Source organism: Salvelinus sp. IW2-2015, linkage group LG15, assembly GCF_002910315.2.
Source record: "Salvelinus sp. IW2-2015 linkage group LG15, ASM291031v2, whole genome shotgun sequence".
In the NCBI taxonomy this organism is placed as follows: Eukaryota; Metazoa; Chordata; class Actinopteri; order Salmoniformes; family Salmonidae; genus Salvelinus; species Salvelinus sp. IW2-2015.
The window spans coordinates 41,978,882-42,001,403 of NC_036855.1; the positions used below are offsets into that span (position 1 = coordinate 41,978,882).

The following is a 22,522-nucleotide window of genomic DNA, read 5'->3' on the forward strand; positions in this document are numbered from 1 at the left end:
CACACACCCACACACACACACACACACACACACATACACACACACACACTACGAAACTTTAAAAACATAATGTCGTAGTGGGACGTGTGGAGTTCTCTCTGAACAAAAAACCCATAGACATTGAATATGTGAATGATGATTTAATGTGTGTGTGTGTGTGTTTGGGGTCAGTAGTTAGTTCTCTAGTTCCACCCATCTAAAATAAACCTCATAAGGTTGAGACAGAAACTGTACTGTGAGAGATAAAAGATAAAAGGCTTCATGTGGGCATGTTTCCTCAAAAACTTGTTTGACTTGCAAATTAATCTATGTATGACACAAGTGTTGAATGCCAAAGAAGAGAAAATGAAAGTAAGGAGAAATAGTTATAGAAAATATTTAATGGAAAATGTAATAATATATGTATATATTRTCTGATGTGAATATAAATATTGTACCTGCTGTAACCCTGACCAAAAAAGCAACAAAAAAATGAAATATTGGTCCTAAAAAAAGAAAGTAAGGAGAAATGACTGATGTTTGATTGAGGGGAGTATGGGGTGGGTGTAGGGAGTGCCCCAAAGTGGAGGGGTTTCTTCTGAAAATATTTTGTTGACGACCATCGCTATAAACATCCTCACACGTCACACCATTAAAGATCCTAATCTCAGATGGAACTGTGGTGCATGTGTACGCACACACAAACAAACACACACACACACACACATGCACACACAGTACTACTACTACTAATAGTTTACTTATGAATTGCACCCAACTCCATCCTCCCCCAAACCCCCACCCACCCTCTCATCTTCCAAAAGTCCGTGGCAAAGATGTGTGGGCAGAGGCTGAATAGCACACAGTAGCCAAACATATAAAACAGAAGGACTTTCAGAAAATGAGAGAAACTCAAGTTGACTCTTTGTTACAAGCTTGACCGAGCTGACTGCCAACAATCTATCAACGTGACCAGCGCAACTTCAGCATAACGGTAAGCGCAAGACCTGCCCAAATCCAGCAACACTTATGGGCTGAACCAATTCAATGGGAAATGTATTAATTAGAACTGAAAAGTCGCATAGGTTATTACATTTGAGTAAATMTTTTTTTTAGTTCAATGAATAGCTAATTTTCTGTGTTCATGTAGGCTCATCAAAGGCTATGGCAGGACGTACTGTAAGTTGCATTTAATTTGAATTGAAATTCTATATTCTATGTTTAATTAGGCTAAATTCCCCATGAGGAAAAAAGCAGCTACAAACTTTTGACATGGTGCAAACCTTTAGAAGGCTAAATCCTACCCAAAGATTATATTACCACTTGATATATTTTATACACTGAGTATACAAACATTAAGAACACCTGCTCTTTCCATGATATAGACTAACCAGGTGAATCCAGGTGAAAGCTAAGATTCCTTATTGATGTCACTTGTTAAATTCACTTCAATCAGTGTACATGAAGGGGAGGAGACAGGTTAAAGAAGCCTTGAAACAATTGAGACATGGATTGTGTATGTGTGCTATTCAGAGGGTGAATGAGCAACACAAAAATGTAAGTACCTTTGAACGGGGTATGGTAGTAGGTGCCAGGCGTACTGGTTTGTGTCAAAAACTGCAACACTGCTGGGTTTTTCATGCTGAACAGTTTCCCATCTGTATCAATAATGGTCCACCACCCAAAGGACATCCAGCCAACTTGACACAACATTGGGAAGCCATTGGAGTCAACATGGGCCAGCATCCCTGTGGAATGCGTTTGACACCTTGTAGAGTCCATGCCCCGACGAATTGAGGATGCTTTCAGTACAGATGAATTGAGGATGTTTTCAATATTAATATCCTCAAAACACCTTGGACTCTACAAGGTGTCTAAAGCATTCCACAGGGAAGGTGTTTCTAATGTTTGGTATATTCATATTTAGTGTATGTTTGTATGATTATCTATTATATTTGAGAGCATATCCAAGGTTCCTATTCAAACTTTATATCAGAGTATGCCTGCTCTACCTCTTTCTGGAGTCTGGGTGTGTAATGTTTTTCAGCGAATAGCTACAGTYAGGTCCATAATTATTGGCAACCTTCATAAAGATTAACAAAAAAGACTGCATAAAATAAATAATACAAATACTGAGCTATAGATGACATGAAAATAGTGCTCTTTGGCCATGCACACCAGCGGTGGGTTTGGCATCGAAAAATGGAAGCATATGCAGAAAAGTACATCATACCAACTGTAAAATATGGTGGTGGATCTTTGACGTTAAGGTGCTATTTTGCTTCCACATATTAAGGTCAACGGCATCATGAACTTTAACAAATACCAGGACATTTTTGCCAAAAACCTGGTTTCCAAGTGGATTTTCCAGCAAGAAAATAACCCAAAGCTATAATCACAATCCGCAAAGAAATGGTTAATTGACCACAAAATCAACTTTTTGTAATGGCCATCTCAGTCTCTGGACTTGAACCCCATTGAAAACTTGTGGTTTGAATTGAAGACGGCAGTCCATAAGAGCAGACGAAGGATATCAAGGATCTGGAAAGTTTCTGTATGGAGGAATAGTCTAAGATCCCTCCCAATGTATTATATATTTTTTACCTTCATTTAACTAAGCAAGTCAGTTAATGGGGCTAGGCATCCCGCTACCGGGACAACTTCCGGTGAAACTGGAGGGTGCGCAATTCAAATAAATAATCATAAAAATTATGGATATTAAACATTTAGGGACATATAAGTGTCTTATATCGGTTGAAAGCTTAAATTCTTGTTAATCTAACTGCACTGTCCAATTTACAGTAACTATTACAGCGAAAACATGCCATGCGATTGTTTGAGGACAGCGCCCCACATAAAAATATTTTTCCACCGGCAAATTCACAAATAGCGATTAAATATTCACTTACTTTTTGAAAATCTTCCTCTGATTTGTCATCCAAAGGGTCCCAGCTATAACATGTAGTGTTGTTTTGTTAGATAAAATCCTTCTTTATATCCCAAAAAGTCTGTTTAGTTGGCGCCATCGCTAAACTTTGTTTCAACAAGTCAAAATAAGTTTATATTTACTCCTCAGATACCCTAAAATGTAATCAAAYTATAATATTTCTTACAGAAAGAAGTATGTTCAATATTTTAGCAGGTGCGTCCTGTCTTCATGGCACGCGCAAACACGAATTTCCAAGACTGTGTACTTCTACTGAAACTTCTGACACCTTGTGGAAGCCATAGGAATTGCATCCAGAGAGCTAACTTTCAGTATGCCCTTATACTTGCCATTGTAAGAGGATGGTCTCTCTCAAAAAAAAAATTCTGTTTGGATTTTCTCCTAACATATCTATTGTGTTATATTCTCCTACATTATTTTAACATTTCTACAAAAATGTGTTTTCTTTCCAATGGTACCAATGCATATCCTGGCTTCAGGGCCTGAGCAACAGGCAGTTTACTTTGGGCACGTCAGTCAGGCGGAAATTGAGAAAAAGCCCTAAGAAGCCCTAAGAAGTTTTAAGATCAAATTCTTATTTTCAATGACAGCCTAGAAACAGTGGGTTAACTGCCTTGTCCAGGGGCAGCTCGGGGATTCAATCTTGCAACCTTTCGGTTACAAGTCCAACGCTCTAACCACTAGGCTACCTGCCGCCCCAATGTGTTCTTCAAGCTCATAAAACATTTTAGAAAAAGGCTCAGTGTCTTTATTCTCAGTGTGTGTGTGCTAGAGAATTGAATACAGGGATGCCAATAACTTTGACTCCTATCTTTTTTAAATATTTTTTATTACTTATTACTTTTTTTTTCGAGCATACAATATAGCTCTGTATTTGTATTATTTATTTCATACAGTCTTTTTTGCTCATCTTTATACAGTCTCAGCTCATCATCCATAATTATGGACCTGGCTATACATTATCCAATCTATATTATCTCACAGGGTTTATAGAGATATGCCTATGTTTTATTTGACAGTCCTGTGTTGTCCTGTTTGTTGGCTATTATTTACTTAAGAATTATAATGCTGTAACAATAAACTTTCTTGTACTTCCTTTCAATAATTAATCACATTGAGTAACTGGTATAAATAATGCCATATGTAGGCCAATTGGAGCAAATTGCTTTAATGAATTCCCCCAAAAACAAGTTCGGATTAGGTACTGGCTAGTTTGTCATATAATTATGATTAGAATAGGATAACTCCAGGTAACTCCAGGTAAAGGTTTCCCATAGGCACAGATCCGTAGTCTTACTCTCCAGAAGTCCTAACCCTAACCATTAGGGTGAAACAGTAAAATGATGTTAGATAAGTATCTCTACGGTCATCTTCATCGTACTCCTGTAAATGGTGTGACTTTCTCTCTCCCCTGTACTCTCTTTCCTCTCCAGATGACTGTAGTACCATGGGTCATCATGCTCCTCTGTGTTATTCTACCGAGAGTGAATGGTCTCACCTCCTTCCATGAATTCTGTGAGTGTGTGTTTGTATTTCTCTCTTTATCTCTGAGCTGTGTGTGTTCCTGATTGTAAGTATCAATGGTTTCTGCCTGTATCTCTTTATGTATACTGTACTCTCAGTGTTTTATTGTGGATCTAATTTAAGCCTGTGTGTTGGTGTGTTGTGTGTGTGTGTGTGTGTGTTGTGTGTGTGTGTGTGTGTGGGTGTGTGTGTGTGTTGTGTGTGTGTGTGTGGTGTGTGTGTTGTGTGTGTTGTGTGTGTTGTGTGTGTAGACATGGTTGATAAGGGGACAGTTTGGTGACTCTGACATGTCCCACGGCATTCTCTGGCGCTATGACGTGGAAGTACGATACTGAGGATTTAGACAAAAACTCAGGTCCAAGGCCATAACCTGATACTGAATGAGGTGGACTGGTATGGAGAATACAGCTGTTGGGATGGAGACAGGAAACTAGGATCCATCTATCTACTGGAGGAGCTGGTCCCGAGGACAGGACGGTGTGTGTGTTTGACAGAGAGAGAGTTTATTCCCACATGTCTCTACCACATGTCTGGTGTTTCATGTGTGTATGTGTATGGTGTGTGTGTGTGTGTGTTCTGCCTCTCTCTGTAGATTATTTAATCAGCTGTCGGGCCAAGTCTTATGGCTGCACCTTTAACTGTAGCTGGACCAGCAGTGAATTCACAGCTGTCCGTCTTGGGCTGGGCCATGACTGGTAAGTAACACACCACACACACACACACACACACACACACACACACACACACACACACACACACACACACACACACACACACACCAACACACACACACACACACACACACACACACACACATACAAACATAGCCTTTTCCATAGTTTTTATTCAGACACATACAGACATTCTTATTTAATCTGATGTGTACTGTACAGATGTATGATATTAATTTGAGCACTCTTCTGTTGCTGAAAATTGCAAACTTGGAGTCTATTAGTTTTATCAAGGCTTCTAAAGTTTGTAATTTCCACTTTGAAATGAAAATGTCCATTAATTAGAATCCACATAAAAATTAACATTTCCTGTCGCTGCAGGATTATTTTCCTGCTGTAGCAAACTCCCTCAAATTAAGACTCTACATCTGTATGTGTCTCCAGTACTGACAGCCAGGAATCTTGCACCTGGGTATACCCAACGACCAGCCTCCAAGATGGAGGGTTGGAGTTTGAACTGACACATTCGCTTTCACCCTACACTGAGGAGGCCGCTCCCCTAGTGGTCACTGTTGAGGCCATCACCAAGCAGGAGTACCTAAGGAAAACTAAGAGGTTCTACCTACACGACATTGGTGAGTGTATCTACCTACATAACAGGTGGTATTAAAACCATGTACTTCCATGGTACTTCTTTCCAGAGTAAGGAAAGGCTTAAAACAAAATTAATTTCCATTTGTTTGCAAATCTCATGTGTGTAAGAATGTTACGTGTGATTACGCAAACCAAAAACAAGTATCACAGGCCTATGTAACACCGTTGTATTCACAAAGAAGCTAACGGAAGCAAATGGTCCCGAAACCTACATGAATTTGTCCTATATGCTTGTTTTCATTTTTCCACTGTAAAATGTTTCGCTTCGGGGCAACCTTTTTTGCTACATTGTGCACTAATGAATACACTCCTGCCTATTATGTACATGTCCACAGTCCAGCCAGACAGTCCTGCAGGGATGAAGTGCCAGGTGATGGATCAGAGATTGAAGGTGAAAGTAGAACCACCAGCCACCTGGAACTGTCCGCCCAGCTACTTCCCTCTGGAGCACCAGATAGGATACATTTTTAAAGACAACGGAAAGGTACAACACACCCACATGTACAAACACACTCACACATACACACACACACACATGCAAGCTTATGCACACATTGACACACACTGGAATTTTGGAATGAAACCATAACTCTCTCTCCTTTGCCTTTCTCTCTCTAGGAGGAGCACTCTATGAATCCTCTCATACCGAGAGGGGTCAGTAAGCTGAGGGTCCGCTCCAGAGACCCCCTGGTCCCTTCCCCCTGGAGCCAGTGGACCCCCTGGAAAAATGTAACCAACTAAGATATAATAATAATATGATAATATATGACATTTAGCAGACGCTTTTTACAGTATCACTTCATTTCTTCTATTGCCCTCCACCGTAAGCTACCATTATTTATTCAGGCACTGGTTATCATAGACTAGTGCCTTCTAACAAATATGTAAATCTGCAAAATGGTAACTATTGACATATTTATTGAATTATAGAATTATCTTTTTCATGATAACTATCTGAAAAAAGCTACAAAAGGGTTAACAGCAACCTTTATCCTGAGCACCATTGCAACCCTGGTTTACAGTCTACAAGTTGTGATGTGATATCTGTCCCTTTATCAATGTATCTTTGTGGTGGTGTTTCTGTGTAGGCTGATGGTTTGGCTCTGTCTCTTTGTACGTCACAACTATTGCTATTAAAAGAGCTGTGAGTTTCCTGCCTCATACTTCTGTTTCCTTGTTTGTATACTGTTTTCTGTATACTATGTATATATATGTGTTGGGGGGTGTACATACAGTATATGTGTTTTTGTTGATGTTTGGCATCATTGTAACATATTAAAGGTGAACTTGATGATTGTATAGTAATTAAAAAATGGAAGAAAGCAAAAATACTCTATATAATTTAACCACAAAACATTTTACACTAGTCTCATGGATAAGCCTGCTACATAGACACTGATGTAGCATCTGAGTCATTTCTGGGCTAATGTGTTGTGTACTGTGGCTCAATGTGAAGGGCAGCCTGTACCATTCACACTTATTCCGTCACATCCTGTTAGACCAAGAAACACAAACACCCACAGATATGTCCACAGAGACTCACAACGCACGCACACACACGCACACACACACACACACCTGTCTCTTATACACATCTAGATGTGTATAAGAGACAGCACACACACACACACACACACACACACACACACACACACACACACACACACACACACACACACACACACACACACACACACACAGAGGTGCTAGTGGCCAGAGTAATAGAAGGATGGATTGGTATAAAACACAAGTCGATGTGTTGATACCTTTCCATTCATTCCATTCCAGCCATTACATTGAGCCCATCCTGCTATATTCTTCGCCCACCATCCTCCTCTGCCGCACGCACAAAACACTCACACAGACACACACACACATCAGATGAAATATTTCCTACAAGTTTTGTAGTGTAGGTGATCTTTGTTGTGTTTCTTGAATGAGGTGCCCAAACAAAATAACCATCTAGTTGGCTTATGGATAGGAAACACTCTACCATTTACCTTATTACAGGTGGTTACGGGAGGCAAAAAGGAGGAGAAATGCAAAAAGAAACGCAAAGGAAAAGATAGCATCTGCTGCAAGACAGAAAAAAAGAAGGGGACCAAGACTAAGTCGAGATCTGCATTCATTGCTAATGAATAACGGACATCGTGCTCTCTATTGTCATATCACTGTGTGTTTCTGGGATCTAGACAGTTAAATACGCCAATAAAATGTCATATTTAACATTTTCCCAAAAAGTTGTGATAATTATTGACTTTCGACACGCATGTCGTTGGTCTATAGAGTGGATGGTCCTCATGCAGACATAGTTTTACTTGTGCAAATTTCAGATGAAAATGCTAATCTGATGAATGTGACCAGAAATTATTTTTTATCTACTGTAGAAATTAGATCACATCAATGCATCAACATATACAGGTTGTTAAAGGGGCAAGCTGCAGTTCAAACAAAAACAAAGTCGACACCTGCCACTGTCTTGGTATACAGGCTGAGTGATGGGGCTGGAGAAATATAACCACTCCAAAATTCATAAACAGAGCTGTCTAATAGCTGACAATCTATGTAGTTTTAACTATGTTTCGAGGCTAAACAGTGTTTGCTTACAATTACATTTGCTTACAAACAATGGAGTAAAACAAGCTTATTATATTTGGGGGCACCATTACATTTTTTATTTACAGAGAGCTTGGGGCACACTCCAACACTCAGACATAATTTACAAACTAAGCATTTGTGTTTAGTGAGTCCACCAGATCAGAGGCAGTAGGGATGACCAGGGATTTTCTCTTGATACGTGCCTGAATTGGACCACTTTCCTGTACCTGCTAAGCATTCAAAATGTAATGAGTACTTTAGGGTGTCTGGGAAAATGTATGGAGTAAAAAGTACATTATTTTCTTTAGGAATGTAGTGAAGTAAAAGTAGTCAAGAATATAAAGAGAAAACGAAAGTACAGACACCCCAAAAAACACCCCCAAAAAACGACATAAGTAATACTTATATAAGTAATTAAGTATTTTTATATAAGTACTTTACACCATTGCAAGCTATCACACACATGCACACACACACACGCAAACACACTCGCTCGCATGCACGCACACACGCACGCACGCACGCACAGCCAATGCATGTAATAGAGGCATTCAACCACTGTACACTGCCTGTTTCACACTGTGTATTTAAATACTGTATTGTCGACATAGCTCATTCTAATATTTCTACTAATGTACATTGCATTTTAGTTACACTGTTTACACACACCACATATTTATTTATGTACTGGAATCTTGACATAGCTCACTCTAATATATCTAATGCTGTTCATACCATTCTTAGTTTAATATCTTGTGAAAATTATTCCGGTGTACATATGGATAGATTGCATTTGGATTACTGTTACAGTGATATTTGGGTTGTTAATTCGATTATTTGTGATGTTTCTTGATTGGTTTCTTGATTAATTAATTTAGTATTATTTGTTTACTTGATTGACATTTTACTGCATTGTTAGGAGCTAGTAACATATGCACTTCACTGCATCCGCTATAACATCTGCTAAACTGTGTATGCGACCAATAAACTTTGATTTGACACACACGGGCACTTGCGTAGCCACAATCATCCATTCCCTTTCACCCTACACTGAGGAGACTGCTCCCCTAGTGGTCACTACTGAGGCCATCACCTGGCAGGAGTACCCCAGGAAGACTAAGAGATTCTGCTTGGAACCCCCTTCATAACAGGTACTTCAATGGTATTTCATTCCAGACTAAGGAGAAGCTTAAAACTATTTATTTCCGCTTGTTTGCAAATCTCATATGTGTAAGCATTTTCATGTGTAATTACACAAACCACAAACACGTATCACAGTTGTAACTACAGGTCAATGTAACAATGTTATATTCACTAAGAACTTAATGGAAGCAAACGGGCCTGTCACGTCTACTCCCGCTCCCCCTTTCTGGCACTTGTTGTCGCCAGTTTACTCATTATTACGCACACCTGCCACCATCGTTACGTGCACCATCGTTACGCGCTTAAGTTAAAGAATTTAAATGCTTCCAAATACTAATTGAGTCTATGTGAACTTCTGACCCACTGGGAATGTGATGAAAGAAATAAAAGCTGAAATAAATAATTCTCTCTACTATTATTCTGACATTTCACATTCTTAAAATAAAGTGGTTATCCTAACTGACCTGAAACAGGGAATTTGTACTAGAATTAAATGTCAGGAATTATGAAAAACTGAGTTTAAATGTATTTGGCTCAGGTGTATGTAAACTTCCGACTTCAACTGTATCCTCCAAACACTGACTTCTCGGGCATTATCCCTTAAATATACTTACCTTTTTCACAATAACTATCTGAAAAAACTTACATAAAGGGAATTATCACTTTTATACAATGGGTTACCAACATCTTCAAATAAATGGCTATATGTGTTTTTCGCCTCTCACTTCTGTTTCCTTGTTTGTATACWGTATATATACAGTGGGGTCTGAAATGATAAACACCCTTGATAAAGAAGAGCAATAATGACTGTATAAATAAATAATTCAACAAGAAAAGTACATTTCCTGAAGAAAATGTGGTATGCATGTGATATGATATGATAGCCTGAACATGGGAAAGTTGGTTGGTGTCTCTAGCTTGCATGGTTCAACAGTTACTGTTGGTGGGTTATTTTATGCACATTTATGCAAATGTTATGGTTGTAGTTTAAACAAGTTTCTATGAATTGAAAGTTAGGATAGGCTGAACACGTGAAAGTTGAATTGGTGTCCTAGACTGAATGGATAAATAACACATTGTTGTGTTATTTTATGCAAATGTTTACACATTTATATAATTATAGATAATCAAAGTTTTAAGAATTGTAATTTAGGACAGACTGAACATGTGAAATTGGTTTAGTGTCTCTAGCTTGAACCGTTCAAGAGTTATTGTTGGTGAGGGATTTATTCAAATGTAGGTACATTTGAATAAGGTACATTATAGTTGATAAAAGTTTTGAAGTTAGGATAGCCTAAATGTGTGAAAGTTGGTTTGATGTCTCTAGCTTGAACCGTTCAACAGTTACTATGGATTGTTATGTTATGTTAATTTATGCAAATGTTATAATTAAAGTCAATTTATATCATTAAAGTTGATCAAACGTTTTAAGAATGTGAAGTTAGGATAGACTGAACATCTAAAAGTTGGTTTGGTGTCTTTAGCTTGACTGGTTCTAGAGTTTCTGTTAGGGAGTTATTTTATGTTAAAATATGCATATATATACAGTGGCAAGAAAAAGTATGTGAACCCTTTGGAAATACCTGGATTTCTGCATAAATTGGTCATAACATTTTATCTGATCTTCATCTAGGTCACAACAATAGACAAACACAGTCTGCTTAAAACTTCTTGTCAATACGGGGGCGCTGTTTTCACTTTGGAAAAAATCGTGCCCAAATGAAACGGCCTCGTACTCTTTTCTAGATCATACAATATGCATATTATTATTACTATTGGATAGAAAACACTCTCAAGTTTCTAAAACTGTTTGAATTATATCTGTGAGTAAAACAGACCTCATTTGGCAGCAAACTTCCATACAGGAAGTGAAAAATCTGAAAACGAGGCTCTGTTTCAGGGCCTGCCTATTCAACTGGCTTTTATTTATCGATATGCATGCACTTCATACGCCTTCCACTAGATGTCAACAGGCAGTGGAAGGTGGAATGGGGTGTCTAGCTTGATCTGAGGTCGAATGAGAGCTTTTGGAGTGACAGGTCCGGAATTTTCTTTGTCTTCTCAGGCGCCCGGCGGAGCTCGACATTGTGTTCTGAAAGCGTTCGGTTTACACGGCGAATATCTCCGGCTCTGATTTTATTTGATCCATGTGGTAATAACATCATAAAGTAGGTCTTTTCAACCGAGTTTTATCAGTTTATTCAACGTTTATTGGGACTTTTGKAGTTTTCCGTTCTTTGCGCCAAGAGAGGATGGGAATGTTAGCAACCTTGGCTAGCATTGTGGCGCGAATTCGACAGAAGAAATGGACATTCTAAAACCAAACAACGATTTATTCTGGACCAAGGACTCCTTGTACAACATTCTGATGGAAGCTCAGCAAAAGTAAGAAAACATTTATGATGTTATTTCGTATTTCTGTGTAAAAWGTTGACTCCTATTCTCCGCCGTGTTGGTGAGTGCTGTCTCACAATAACGCAAGCTGTATGTTATGGTAAAGTTATTTTAAAAAATCTAACACACATCCAATTATATGTTTTATTGTCTTTATTGAACAAACCGTGTAAAAGTTCACAATGCAGGGTGGAAAAAGTATGTGAACCCTTGGATTTTAATAACTGGTTGACCGTACTTTGGCAGCAATAACCTCGACCAAACATTTTCTGTAGTTGTGGTTCAGACCTGTATAATGGTCAGGAGGAATTTTGGACCATTCCTCTTTACAAAACTGATTCAGTTCAGCAATATCCTTGGGATGTCTGGTGTGAACTGTTCTCTTGAGGTCATGCCACAGCATCTCAATCGGGTTGAGGTCAGGACTCTGACTGGGCCACTCCAGAAGGCATATTTTCTTCTGTTTAAGCCATTCTGTTGTTGATTTACTTCTGTGTTTTGAGTCGTTGTCCTGTTGCATCACCCAACTTCTGTTGAGCTTCAATTGGTGGACAGATAGCCTAACATTCTCCTGCAAAATGTCTTGATAAACTTGGGAATACATTTTTCCGTCGACGATGGCAAGCTGTCCAGGCCCTGAGGCAGCAAAGCAGCCCTAAACCATGATGCTCCCCCCACCATACTTTATAGTTGGGATGAGGTTTTGATGTTGGTGTGCTGTGCCTTTTTTTCTCCACACAGTGTTTTGTGTTCCTTCCAACCAACTCAACTGTAGTTTCATCTGTCCACATAATATTTTGCCAGTAGCACTGTGGAACATCCAGGTGCACTTTTGTAAACTTCAGACAACAGTGGCCTCTTCCATGGTGTCCTCCCATGAACACCATTATTGTTTAACGTATCATAGACTCGTCAACAGAGATGTTAGCATGTTCCAGAGATTTCTGTAAGTCTTTAGCTGACACTCTAGGATTCTTCTTTACCTCATTGAGCATTCTGCGCTGTGCTCTTGCAGTCATCTTTGCAGGACGGCCACTCCTACGGAGAGTAGCAACAGTGCTGAACTGAGATCTGAGATCTCTTTTGTTCGAGGTATGGTTCACATCAGGCAATGCTTCTTGTGAATAGCAAACTCAAATGTTGTGTGTTTTTTATAGGGCAAGGCAGCTCTAACCAACATATCCAATCTCGTCTCATTGATTGGACTCCAGGTTAGTTGACTCCTGACTCCAATTAGCTTTTAGAAGTCATTGGCCTAGGGGTTCACATACTTTTTCCAACCTACACTGTGAATGTTTAAATTATGTATTCAATATAGACAAGAAAAATACAATTATTCGTGTATTATTAGTTTAAGCACACTATGTTTGTCTATTGTTGTGACTTAGATGAAGATCAGATCAAATTTGCTGAAAATGTATGCAGAAATCCAGGTAATTCCAAAGGGTTCACATACATTTCTTGCCACTGTATATATATAGTTATATTTATAAAAAGAACATATGAATTTGAAGTTAGTATAGCCTGAAAATTTGAAAGTTGGTTTTGTGTCTCTAGCTTGAACAGTTCTAGAGTAAACGATGGTGAGTTATTTTATGCAAATGTGGCACATTTATAGTTATAGTTGATTAAAGTTTTTAAGAATTTGAAATTAAGATAGCCTGAACATGATGGTTGGTTTGGTTTCTCTAGCTTGAACGGATGAAGAGCTACTGTTATTGAGTTATTTATGCAAATGTCTGTACATTTGTATTTTTATAGTTGACTAAAAAAAGAGAAGACTTTGAAGTTATGATAGCCTGCACATGTCACGACTTCCGCCAAAGTCGGTCCCTCTCCTTGTTCGGGCGGCATTCGGCGGTCGACGTCACCGGCCTTCTAGCCATCGCCGATCCACTTTTCATTTTCCATTTGTTTTGTCTTTGTCTTACACACCTGGTTTCAATCACCCAATTACCTGTTCATTATTTAATCCTCTGTTCCCCCATGTTTGTTTGTGAGTGATTGTTTCTATGTAGGTAAGTCCGTTATTGTGGGTTCTGTTTTTGTATTACATTTATTATATGTTGAGTAAAATGTATTTACGTAAATAAAATGTTGTTTATTTACTCTTATCTGCTGTTCTGCGCYTGACTCCTATACACCAGCTACACATAGACCTCCTGACAGAATCACTTACCCGAAAGAATGGAGTCAGCAGGAGTAGACGCCCTTCCTTCAGAGATAGAGGAGCGCGTCCAGCAGCACGCGACCATATTGCAACATCTGGGCACCGCCATGGATCGCGTGCTGCAGAAGATGGATCGTTGGGAGAGAGGAGGAGGTCGTCCAGTGCCTCCACCAGCCCCACTACAGCCCCACTACAGCAGGTACCACTGTCCACCCCTCCTTCACCTGGTTCCAGCGGGATCCGGCTCGCGCTCCCGAGGGAGTATAATGGGACGGCTGCCGGATGCCATGGGTTCCTACTCCAGCTTGAGCTCTACCTGGCGACTGCGACTGTACACCCGGTTCCTTCAAGACGTGAGAGCGTGTCCGCCCTCGTCTCCTGCCTCTCAGGCAAAGCCCTGGAGTGGGCCAACGCCGTTGGACCATTACGCAAAGAACGACTGTTCCACCTAATGCAGGGGACGAGGAGCGCACAGGATTTTGCATTGGACTTGCGGACCCTGGCTGCCAATGCGAGATGGAACGACAGGGCCCTGATCAATCACTCCCGGTGCAGTCTCCGCGAGGACGTCCGTCGGGAGTTGGCCTACCGAGACACCACCCTCACATTGGACCAGCTGGTGTACATGTCCATTCGGCTGGACAACCTGCTGACTGCCCGCAGACGTCCGGATCGGGGCCTGTCAGTTCCATCCCCCGGCACCTCCGCTCCGACACCCATGGAGCTGGGAGGTGCTGCACTTAGGGCGACTGGAGGAGGGGCCATTCCCTGCACCATCTGTGGCCACAGAGGGCACACTGCTGGTCGGTGCTGGAGGGGTTCCTCAGGGAGTCGAGGCAGCAGGCAGGGCACTATCGTGTCACCCTAGGTGAGTCGGCACTAGGCTCACCCAGAGCTCCCTGCTGCTCACATGTATGTGTTTATTTCATTTCCTGAGTTTTCCCCACATTCACAGCATAAGGCGCTCATAGATTCAGGCGCAGCTGGGAATTTTATTGACCGTTCATTTGCCCTTAGCTTAGGGATCCCCCTTGTTCCTGTGGATATACCCTTTCCCTGGGCACGCCCTAGATAGTCGACCATTAGGGTCAGGGCTGATTAGGGAGGCCACCGTTCCACTAGACATGGCCACGCAGGAGGGTCATAAGGAGAGAATCAGACTCTTCCTTATTGATTCTCCTGCGTTTCCCGTGGTGCTGGGCCTACCCTGGTTGGCCTGTCAGAACCCCACTATTTCGTAGCAACAGAGGGCTCTCAAGGGGTGGTAATGAGAGTACTCAGGGAGGTGTGTGGGGGTTTCAATCGGTGCGACTACGGTGGAAAGTCCAGACCAGGTCTCCACCGTACGCATCCCCTCAGAATATGCCGATTTGGCTCTCGACTTCTGTAAGAAGAGGGCGACTAAATTACCACCTCATCGACGGGGGGATTGTGCGAAAAAAATCTCAGCACTTCCCTGGAGTCACGTGTATCCTCTGTCACAGGAGGAGACGGTGGCTATGGAAACATATGTCTCCGAATCCCTGGGGCAGGGATATATTCGGCCCTCCACTTCACCTGCCTCCTCGAGTTTATTTTTTGTGAAGAAGAAGGATGGGGGTCTGCGCCCGTGTATTGACTATCGAGGTATCAATCAGATCACTGTGAGGTACAGCTACCCACTGCCTCTCATCGCCAGTGCRATCGAGTCAATGTACGGGCCGTGCTTCTTCACAAAATTGGATCTCAGGAGCGCTTACAACCTGGTGCGTATCCGAGAGGGGGACGAGTGGAAGATGGCATTTAGTACCACCTCAGGGGACTATGAGTACCTCGTCATGCCGTATTGGTTGATGAATGCTTCATCAGTCTTCCAGGCCTTTGTAGACGAGATTTTCCGGGACCTGCACGGTCAGGGTGTAGTGGTGTATATCGACGACAATCTGAAATACTCCGCTACAAGTGCCGAGCATGTGTCGCTGGTGCGCAGGGTGCTTGGTCGACTGTTGGAGCATGACCTGTACGCCAAGCCTGAGAAATGTCTGTTCTTCCAACAGTCCGTCTCCTTCCTAGGGTACCGCATTTCCACGTCAGGGGTGGAGATGGAGAATGACTGCATTTCAGCCGTGCGTAATTGGCCGACTCCCACCACGGTAAAGGAAGTGCAGCGGTTTCTAGGGTTTGCCAACTACTACCGGAGGTTTATCCAGGGTTTTGGTCAGGTAGCAGCTCCCATTACCTCACTGCTGAAGTGGGGACCGGTGCGGCTGCAGTGGTCGGCTGAGGCGGACATATATTTGGTCACCTGAAAGCTCTGTTTACCTCGGCTCCCGTGCTGGCTCATCCGGATCCCTCTTTGGCGTTCATAGTGGAGGTGGACGCGTCGGAGGCTGAGATAGGAGCCGTGCTCTCTCAGCGCTCGGGTACGCCAACGAAGCTCCGCCCCTATGCTTTCTTCTCGAAGAAGCTCAGCCAGGCGGAGCGGAGCGGAACTATGATGTGGGGGACCAGGAGCTGTTGGCTGTGGTTAAAGCTTTGAAGGCGTGGAGACATTGGCTTGAAGGGGCTAAACACCCTTTCCTCATCTGGACTGACCACCGCAACCTGGAGTACTTCCGGGCAGCGGGGAGACTGAATCCTCGTCAGGCAAGGTGTGCCATTTTTTTTAACCCGTTTTGTGTTTACCCTGTCCTACATACCAGGCTCCCAAAATGTTAAGGCAGACGCACTTTCCCGGCTGTATGACACAGAGGAGCGGCCCATGGATCAGACTCCCATACTCCCGGCCTCCTGCCTGGTAGCGCCGGTCGTGTGGGAGCTGGACGCGGACATTGAGTAGGCGTTACGTACAGAGCCCACTCCCCTCCAGTGTCCCTTCGGGCGTCTGTACATTCTGTCTGATCTATTGATCTATTGGGCCCACAAGTCATCCACCTCTGGTCATCCGAGGGAACGGCCGGACGGTGCGCTGTCTGAGTGAGAGGTACTGGTGGCCTACCTTGGCAAAGGACATGAGGGTTTATGTTTCCTCCTGCTCGCTGTGCACCCAGTGTAAGGCTCTTAGACACCTGCCCAGAGGTAAGCTACATCCCTTACCCGTTCCACAACGGCCTTGGCCACACCTGTCGGTGGATTTTCTGACCGATCTTCCTCCCTCACAGGGAAACACCACGATCCTGGTCGTTGTGGATTGTTTCTCTAAGTCCTATCGTCTCCTCCCTCTGCCCAGTCTCCCTACGGCCCTACAGACTGCGGAGGCCTTGTTTACACACGTCTTCCGGCACTATGGGGTACCTGAGGATATAGTGTCTGATCGAGGTCCCCAGTTCACTTCAAGAGTCTGGAGGGTGTTCATGGAACGTCTGGGGGTCTTGATCAGCCTCACCTCAGGTTTTCACCACAAGAGTAATGGGCAGGTGTAGAGAGTGAACCAGGATGTGGGCAGGTTTCTGCGGTCTTATTGTCAGGACCGGCCGGGGGAGTGGGCGGCGTTCGTGCCCTGGGCCGAGATGGCGTAGAACTCGCTCCGCCACTCCTCCACTAACCAGTCAGACCGAGGCTTCTGCGGTGGACGACTGGTTCAGGCGCGCAGAGAAGACATGGGAAGCCGTCAAAAAACCAGCGCGGATCGTCACCGCAGTGAGGCGGACCGGGTCTGGTTCTCGACCTGAAACCTGCCCCTCCGCCTGCCCTGCCGGAAGTTGGGTCCGCGGTTTGTGGGGCCATTCAAAGTCCTGAGGAGAGTGAACGAGGTGTGTTACAGGTTACAGCTTCCCCCCGAATACCGTATTAACCCCTCGTTCCATGTGTCTCTCCTCAGGCCGGTGGTGGTTGGTCCACTCCAGGAGTCTGAGGTAAGGGAGGTTCCTCCGCCCCCTCTGGACATCGAGGGGGTCCCGACGTACCCCGTCCGTTCCATCCTGGATTCGAGGCGTCGGGCGAGGGGCCTTAAGCACCTCGTGGAGTGGGAGGGGTACGGTCCGGAGGAGAGGTGCTGGGTTCCGGTGGCGGATGTGCTGGACCCTGAAATGCTGCGGGAGTTCCACCGTCTCCGGCCGGATCGCCCGGCACCTCGCCCTCCGGGTCGTCCCCGAGGCCGGTGTCGGCGCGCTTCACGACTTCACGAAAAGAGTTCCATGTAGTCATGGCTCTATGTAGTACTGTGCGCCTCCCATTGTCTGTTCTGGACTGTGAAGAGACCTCTGGTGGCATGTCTTGTGGGGTATGCATGGGTGTCTGTAACGATCGTCCTGGGAAGAAGGTGACCAAAACGCAGCGTGGTAAGTGTTCATGTTATAAATTTAATCAAAACTGAACACTAAACAAAATAACAATGAGGAAGAACRAAAACGAAACAGTTCTGTCAGGTAAWACACACAAAASAGARAACAACTACCCACAAACACAGGTGGGAAAAGGCTACCTAAGTATGGTTCTCAATCAGAGACAACGATAGACAGCTGCCTCTGATTGAGAACCACACCCGGCCAAACACATAGAACTAGACAACATAGAACACAACATAGAATGCCCACCCCAACTCACGCCCTGACCGACCAAAATAGAGACATAAAAAGGATCTCTAAGGTCAGGGCGTGACAGTACCCCCCCCCCCAAAGGTGCGGACTCCGGCCGCAAAACCTAAACCTATAGGGGAGGTTCTGGGTGGGCATCTATCCGCAGTGGCGGCTCTGGTGCGGGACGTGGACCCCGCTCCACGTCCCGAGGCACTGGATACACTGGGCCGTGGAGGCGCGCGCACTGGAGGTATCGAGCAAAGTGCCTGCACAATCTGTCCTGGCTGGATGGTGACTTTGGCCCTGCACGTGCGGGGCGCAGGCACAGGACGCACTGGGCTGTGCAGACGCACTGGAGACAGTGCGCAGAGCCGGCGCAGGATATCCTGGACCGTAGAGATGTACTGGAGGTCTGGAGAGCAAGGCTGGCACACTCCGTCCTGGCTCGATGCCCACTCTAGCCCGGCCGATGCGAGGAGCTGGGATATAGCGCACCCGGCAAAGAACACGTACTGGAGACACCGTGCGCTCCACCGCATAACACGGTGCCTGACCAGTACGACGCTCGTCACGGTAAGCACGGGGAGTTGGCTCAGCTCTCCTACCTGACTCCGCCAATCTCCTCGTGTGCCCCCCCCAAAACATTTCTGCGGCTGCCTCTCGTGCACATTTCCTCGAGCCAACTCCTCGTAGCGTCGCCGTTCCGCTTTAGCTGCCGTGTGATAATATTTTAAACAGACAGCTCGGTACATTCAGCTTGTCAACACCTCTTACAAATACATGTAATGATGAAGTCAATCTCTCTTCCACTTTGAGCCAGGAGAGATTGACATGTATGTCATTAATGTTAGCTCTCTGTGTACTTTTAAGAGCCAGACGTACTGCCCTGTTCTGAGCCAACTGCAATTTTCCTAAGTCCCTTTTTGTGGCACCTGACCACACTACTGAACAGTAGTCTAGGTGCAACAAAACCAGGGCCTGTAGAACCGTGCTTATTAGTAACTGGAATAAGTAATTTCATAAATGTGTCAAGTGCAGCGTCTCCTTACATACCACAAACCAGCAAATATTCTTTACATCATCAACATATGAATTATTACAAAACTTCTTGTATGACCTTTTATACACTACATTAGGCCTAGCCTTTGGGACTTTGGTTTTCCTAGATATGGCTATTATACTGTGATCACTAAATCCTATGGATTTGGATACTGCTCTAAAGCAAATTTCTGCAGCATTAGTAAAGATGTGATCAATACATGTTCATGATTTCATTCCTGTGCTGTTTGTAAATACCCTGGTAGGTTGACTGATGACCTGAACCAGGTTGTAGGCACTGGTTAAATGTTTTTATTGAGTGGGCAGCTTGATGAGAGCTAGTCAATATTTCAATGACCCAGAAAATTAACTTCTCTGTTAATATCACATACATGATCAAGCATTTCACACATATTATCCAGACTGTTAGCACGTGGTGGTCTATAGCATCTTCCCACAAGAATGGGCTTTAGGTGAGGCAGATGAACCTGTAGCTAGATTACTTCAACAGTATTGAACATTAGATAGTCTCTAAGCTTCACAGGAATGTGGTTCTTCATATAGACCGCAGTTCCGCCCCCGTTGGCATTTCTGTCTTTTSGGTAGATGTTATAACCATATAGACYATGGAGAGTTACCACAAGTCACAAAGGAAACATGAGATGCCTTCACTATTCCAGCACCATTTCAACTTCAATATTTCAACATCATCAAATCACCTATGCTTAGTCTAATATAGTGACAACTAAGATACCAAAAACGATTTAGTCCAATCAACATAAGCTAAATATGACATGACTGTCCATGGTACTGATTTCTCTGTGTGTGTGTGTGTGTGTGTGTGTGTGTGTGTGTGTGTGTGTGTGTGTGTGTGTGTGTGTGTGTGTGTGTGTGTGTGTGTGTGTGTGTGTGTGTGTGTGTGTAAGTAGCAAAAAATGTATTGACGTTGACCCAGAAAATGTCAATGCCATCCTACTCTCTTTTATGACTCATACAGTACACACTTTTAGTTTTGTCCTAGGCTACCTGGCTAAATACTTGCTCGCTAGCCTAACTTCCTTTCGCGGGCAACAATGCGCCAGGCCCGCTAGTTAACATTAGCCTACTACATCTAGCTGCATATTGAACTTCCATCCTCTCAGGCCAGGGGCACAATGTATGAATTCATGGTTAAATCAGAATTGCTGTTAAAATCATTGACCAGTACGGCGAATTAAGTAAAACCACATGTCCAAATCCTTATCTCCGTCCATGGCTAATTTGGGAAATGGACGATTTCACGAGATGCAACAATTCAAGTTTTTTCTGTAAATGACATTTGGCTTGTGATTGATGTGAAACCAAATCCAATCTGGCTTTCCTTGACACTTTTTTTGGAATGACATGTTCGACAAGCAGGTGTCGACATACTTTTGGTAAAGTAGTGTATGCCAATTTCTAAGACATTCTAAGATTTGTATCATTCGCAACTAAAGTTGCCAAATAACTCTAAATCTAGCATATAGGACCTGTTTCAAATGATTACTTTTACGCTCAACATAGACACCTAATATGCTCATTCACTCCATAATCGAAAAATATCCTTTCTATTTTATTCAGCTAAGTTCAATTATATTCTTCTTACTATAAAGTCATATAAAATACAATAATGGCACAGGACTTATTAGCATATCTTGTCAGCTAAATGAACAAGCCTACTCCCACTCCCCCTCCCTGGTGCTCGAAGGCGCCAGGCTCCCCAGCATTACGCACTCCTGCCACCATCAGTACGCACACCTGCCTTCCCCCATCACGCGCATCAGCGATTATTGGACTCACCTTGACTCAATCACCTGTTTATTACCTCCCCTATATTTATCAGTTCCCCAGCTCTGTTCCCCGCTGCTGCATTAATGTTTGTATGTCATTGTTACCCGTGTGCTGACAGGAACCTTCCCGCTAGTCATGATTAGCTGAGATAATGCATGGGCTGGACATGCAAAGAGATGGGTTCAGATTGGTCTACCATGTAGCATGCTACTGTCTATAACATGAGCTGCTCACTATGTGTAGGTAATCCTTTCTACCACAGCTTTTTTGAAAGATATCATGAAGAACTGGAAAAGTGTTGCTAATGCTCTCCACTTTCTGGAGGACGATTGTGTCATGCTGACTCTGACAATGAATCAGATGAGGAAATTGTGATTTAGGTAAAAACATTTCCATTGAACCAGACATTGTAGAGTCTTCTGAAACGGTGATCAACAGTGTTGTTGTCACCAAAGAAGTTGACCAAGTTTTAAAATCAGTGGAATGCCTGGTGGAAGCAGAGTATGATAGCTGAGGAGCTGGAAATAATTCTGCCAGTTGATTGCTAATATACGGAGGGAGTCAGAAAGAGAGCACACAGAAGCTGTCTCCGGATTATATCTTCAAATTAAGGGCAACCGTGGCAGCCGTGACAGAGAGGGAGAAGTGTTCATCCATGCATATTGGTAAGAGAGTCTTGCTAGCTATATTTTCAGATATTATACGTTTCTAATTTTGTCAGAAAGTTGTTTTCATAAAGCATGCTATTAGCTTGTTAGCTAATGTGAGCTGGCTGGCTCACTAGCTAACGTTACATGTATGATCAGTGTAGTAAGATTATTTGTATCTCAGAAATCCATTTGCATTGCTAGTTATAGCTTAATGTTAAATTTAGCTACCTGCAGATTCATGCATGTTGGCTCGCTATGAGAATCGGTCTGTATTGCTAGTAGTATATGGGTTGGGATTATTTCCACATTCAAAACAACTGGGAAGTCAGAACTGGGAACTCGGAAATCTCCAACTTCCATCTTCAGTGCGTTCAAAATAACTGACAACTCTGAAAAAAACTATATCCGACTGGGATAAATCGTTTTGAATGGTCATCCAACTCGGAATT

At 43.2% G+C, this 22,522-nt stretch overlaps 1 protein-coding gene across 1 annotated transcript; it reads left to right on the forward strand.

Moving 5' to 3' along the window:
- Positions 1-782: 782 nt before the first annotated feature.
- Positions 783-8,006, forward strand: il12b2 (interleukin 12B 2). The gene is given in 11 exon segments (XM_070447134.1): positions 783-973; positions 1,130-1,158; positions 4,360-4,441; positions 4,702-4,710; positions 4,713-4,795; positions 4,797-4,929; positions 5,043-5,145; positions 5,566-5,756; positions 6,111-6,259; positions 6,394-6,504; positions 7,786-8,006. Coding segments are annotated over 10 exon segments (1,008 nt in total). The 5' UTR covers positions 783-973; positions 1,130-1,143; the 3' UTR covers positions 7,918-8,006.
- The last annotated feature ends 14,516 nt before the right edge of the window (positions 8,007-22,522 follow it).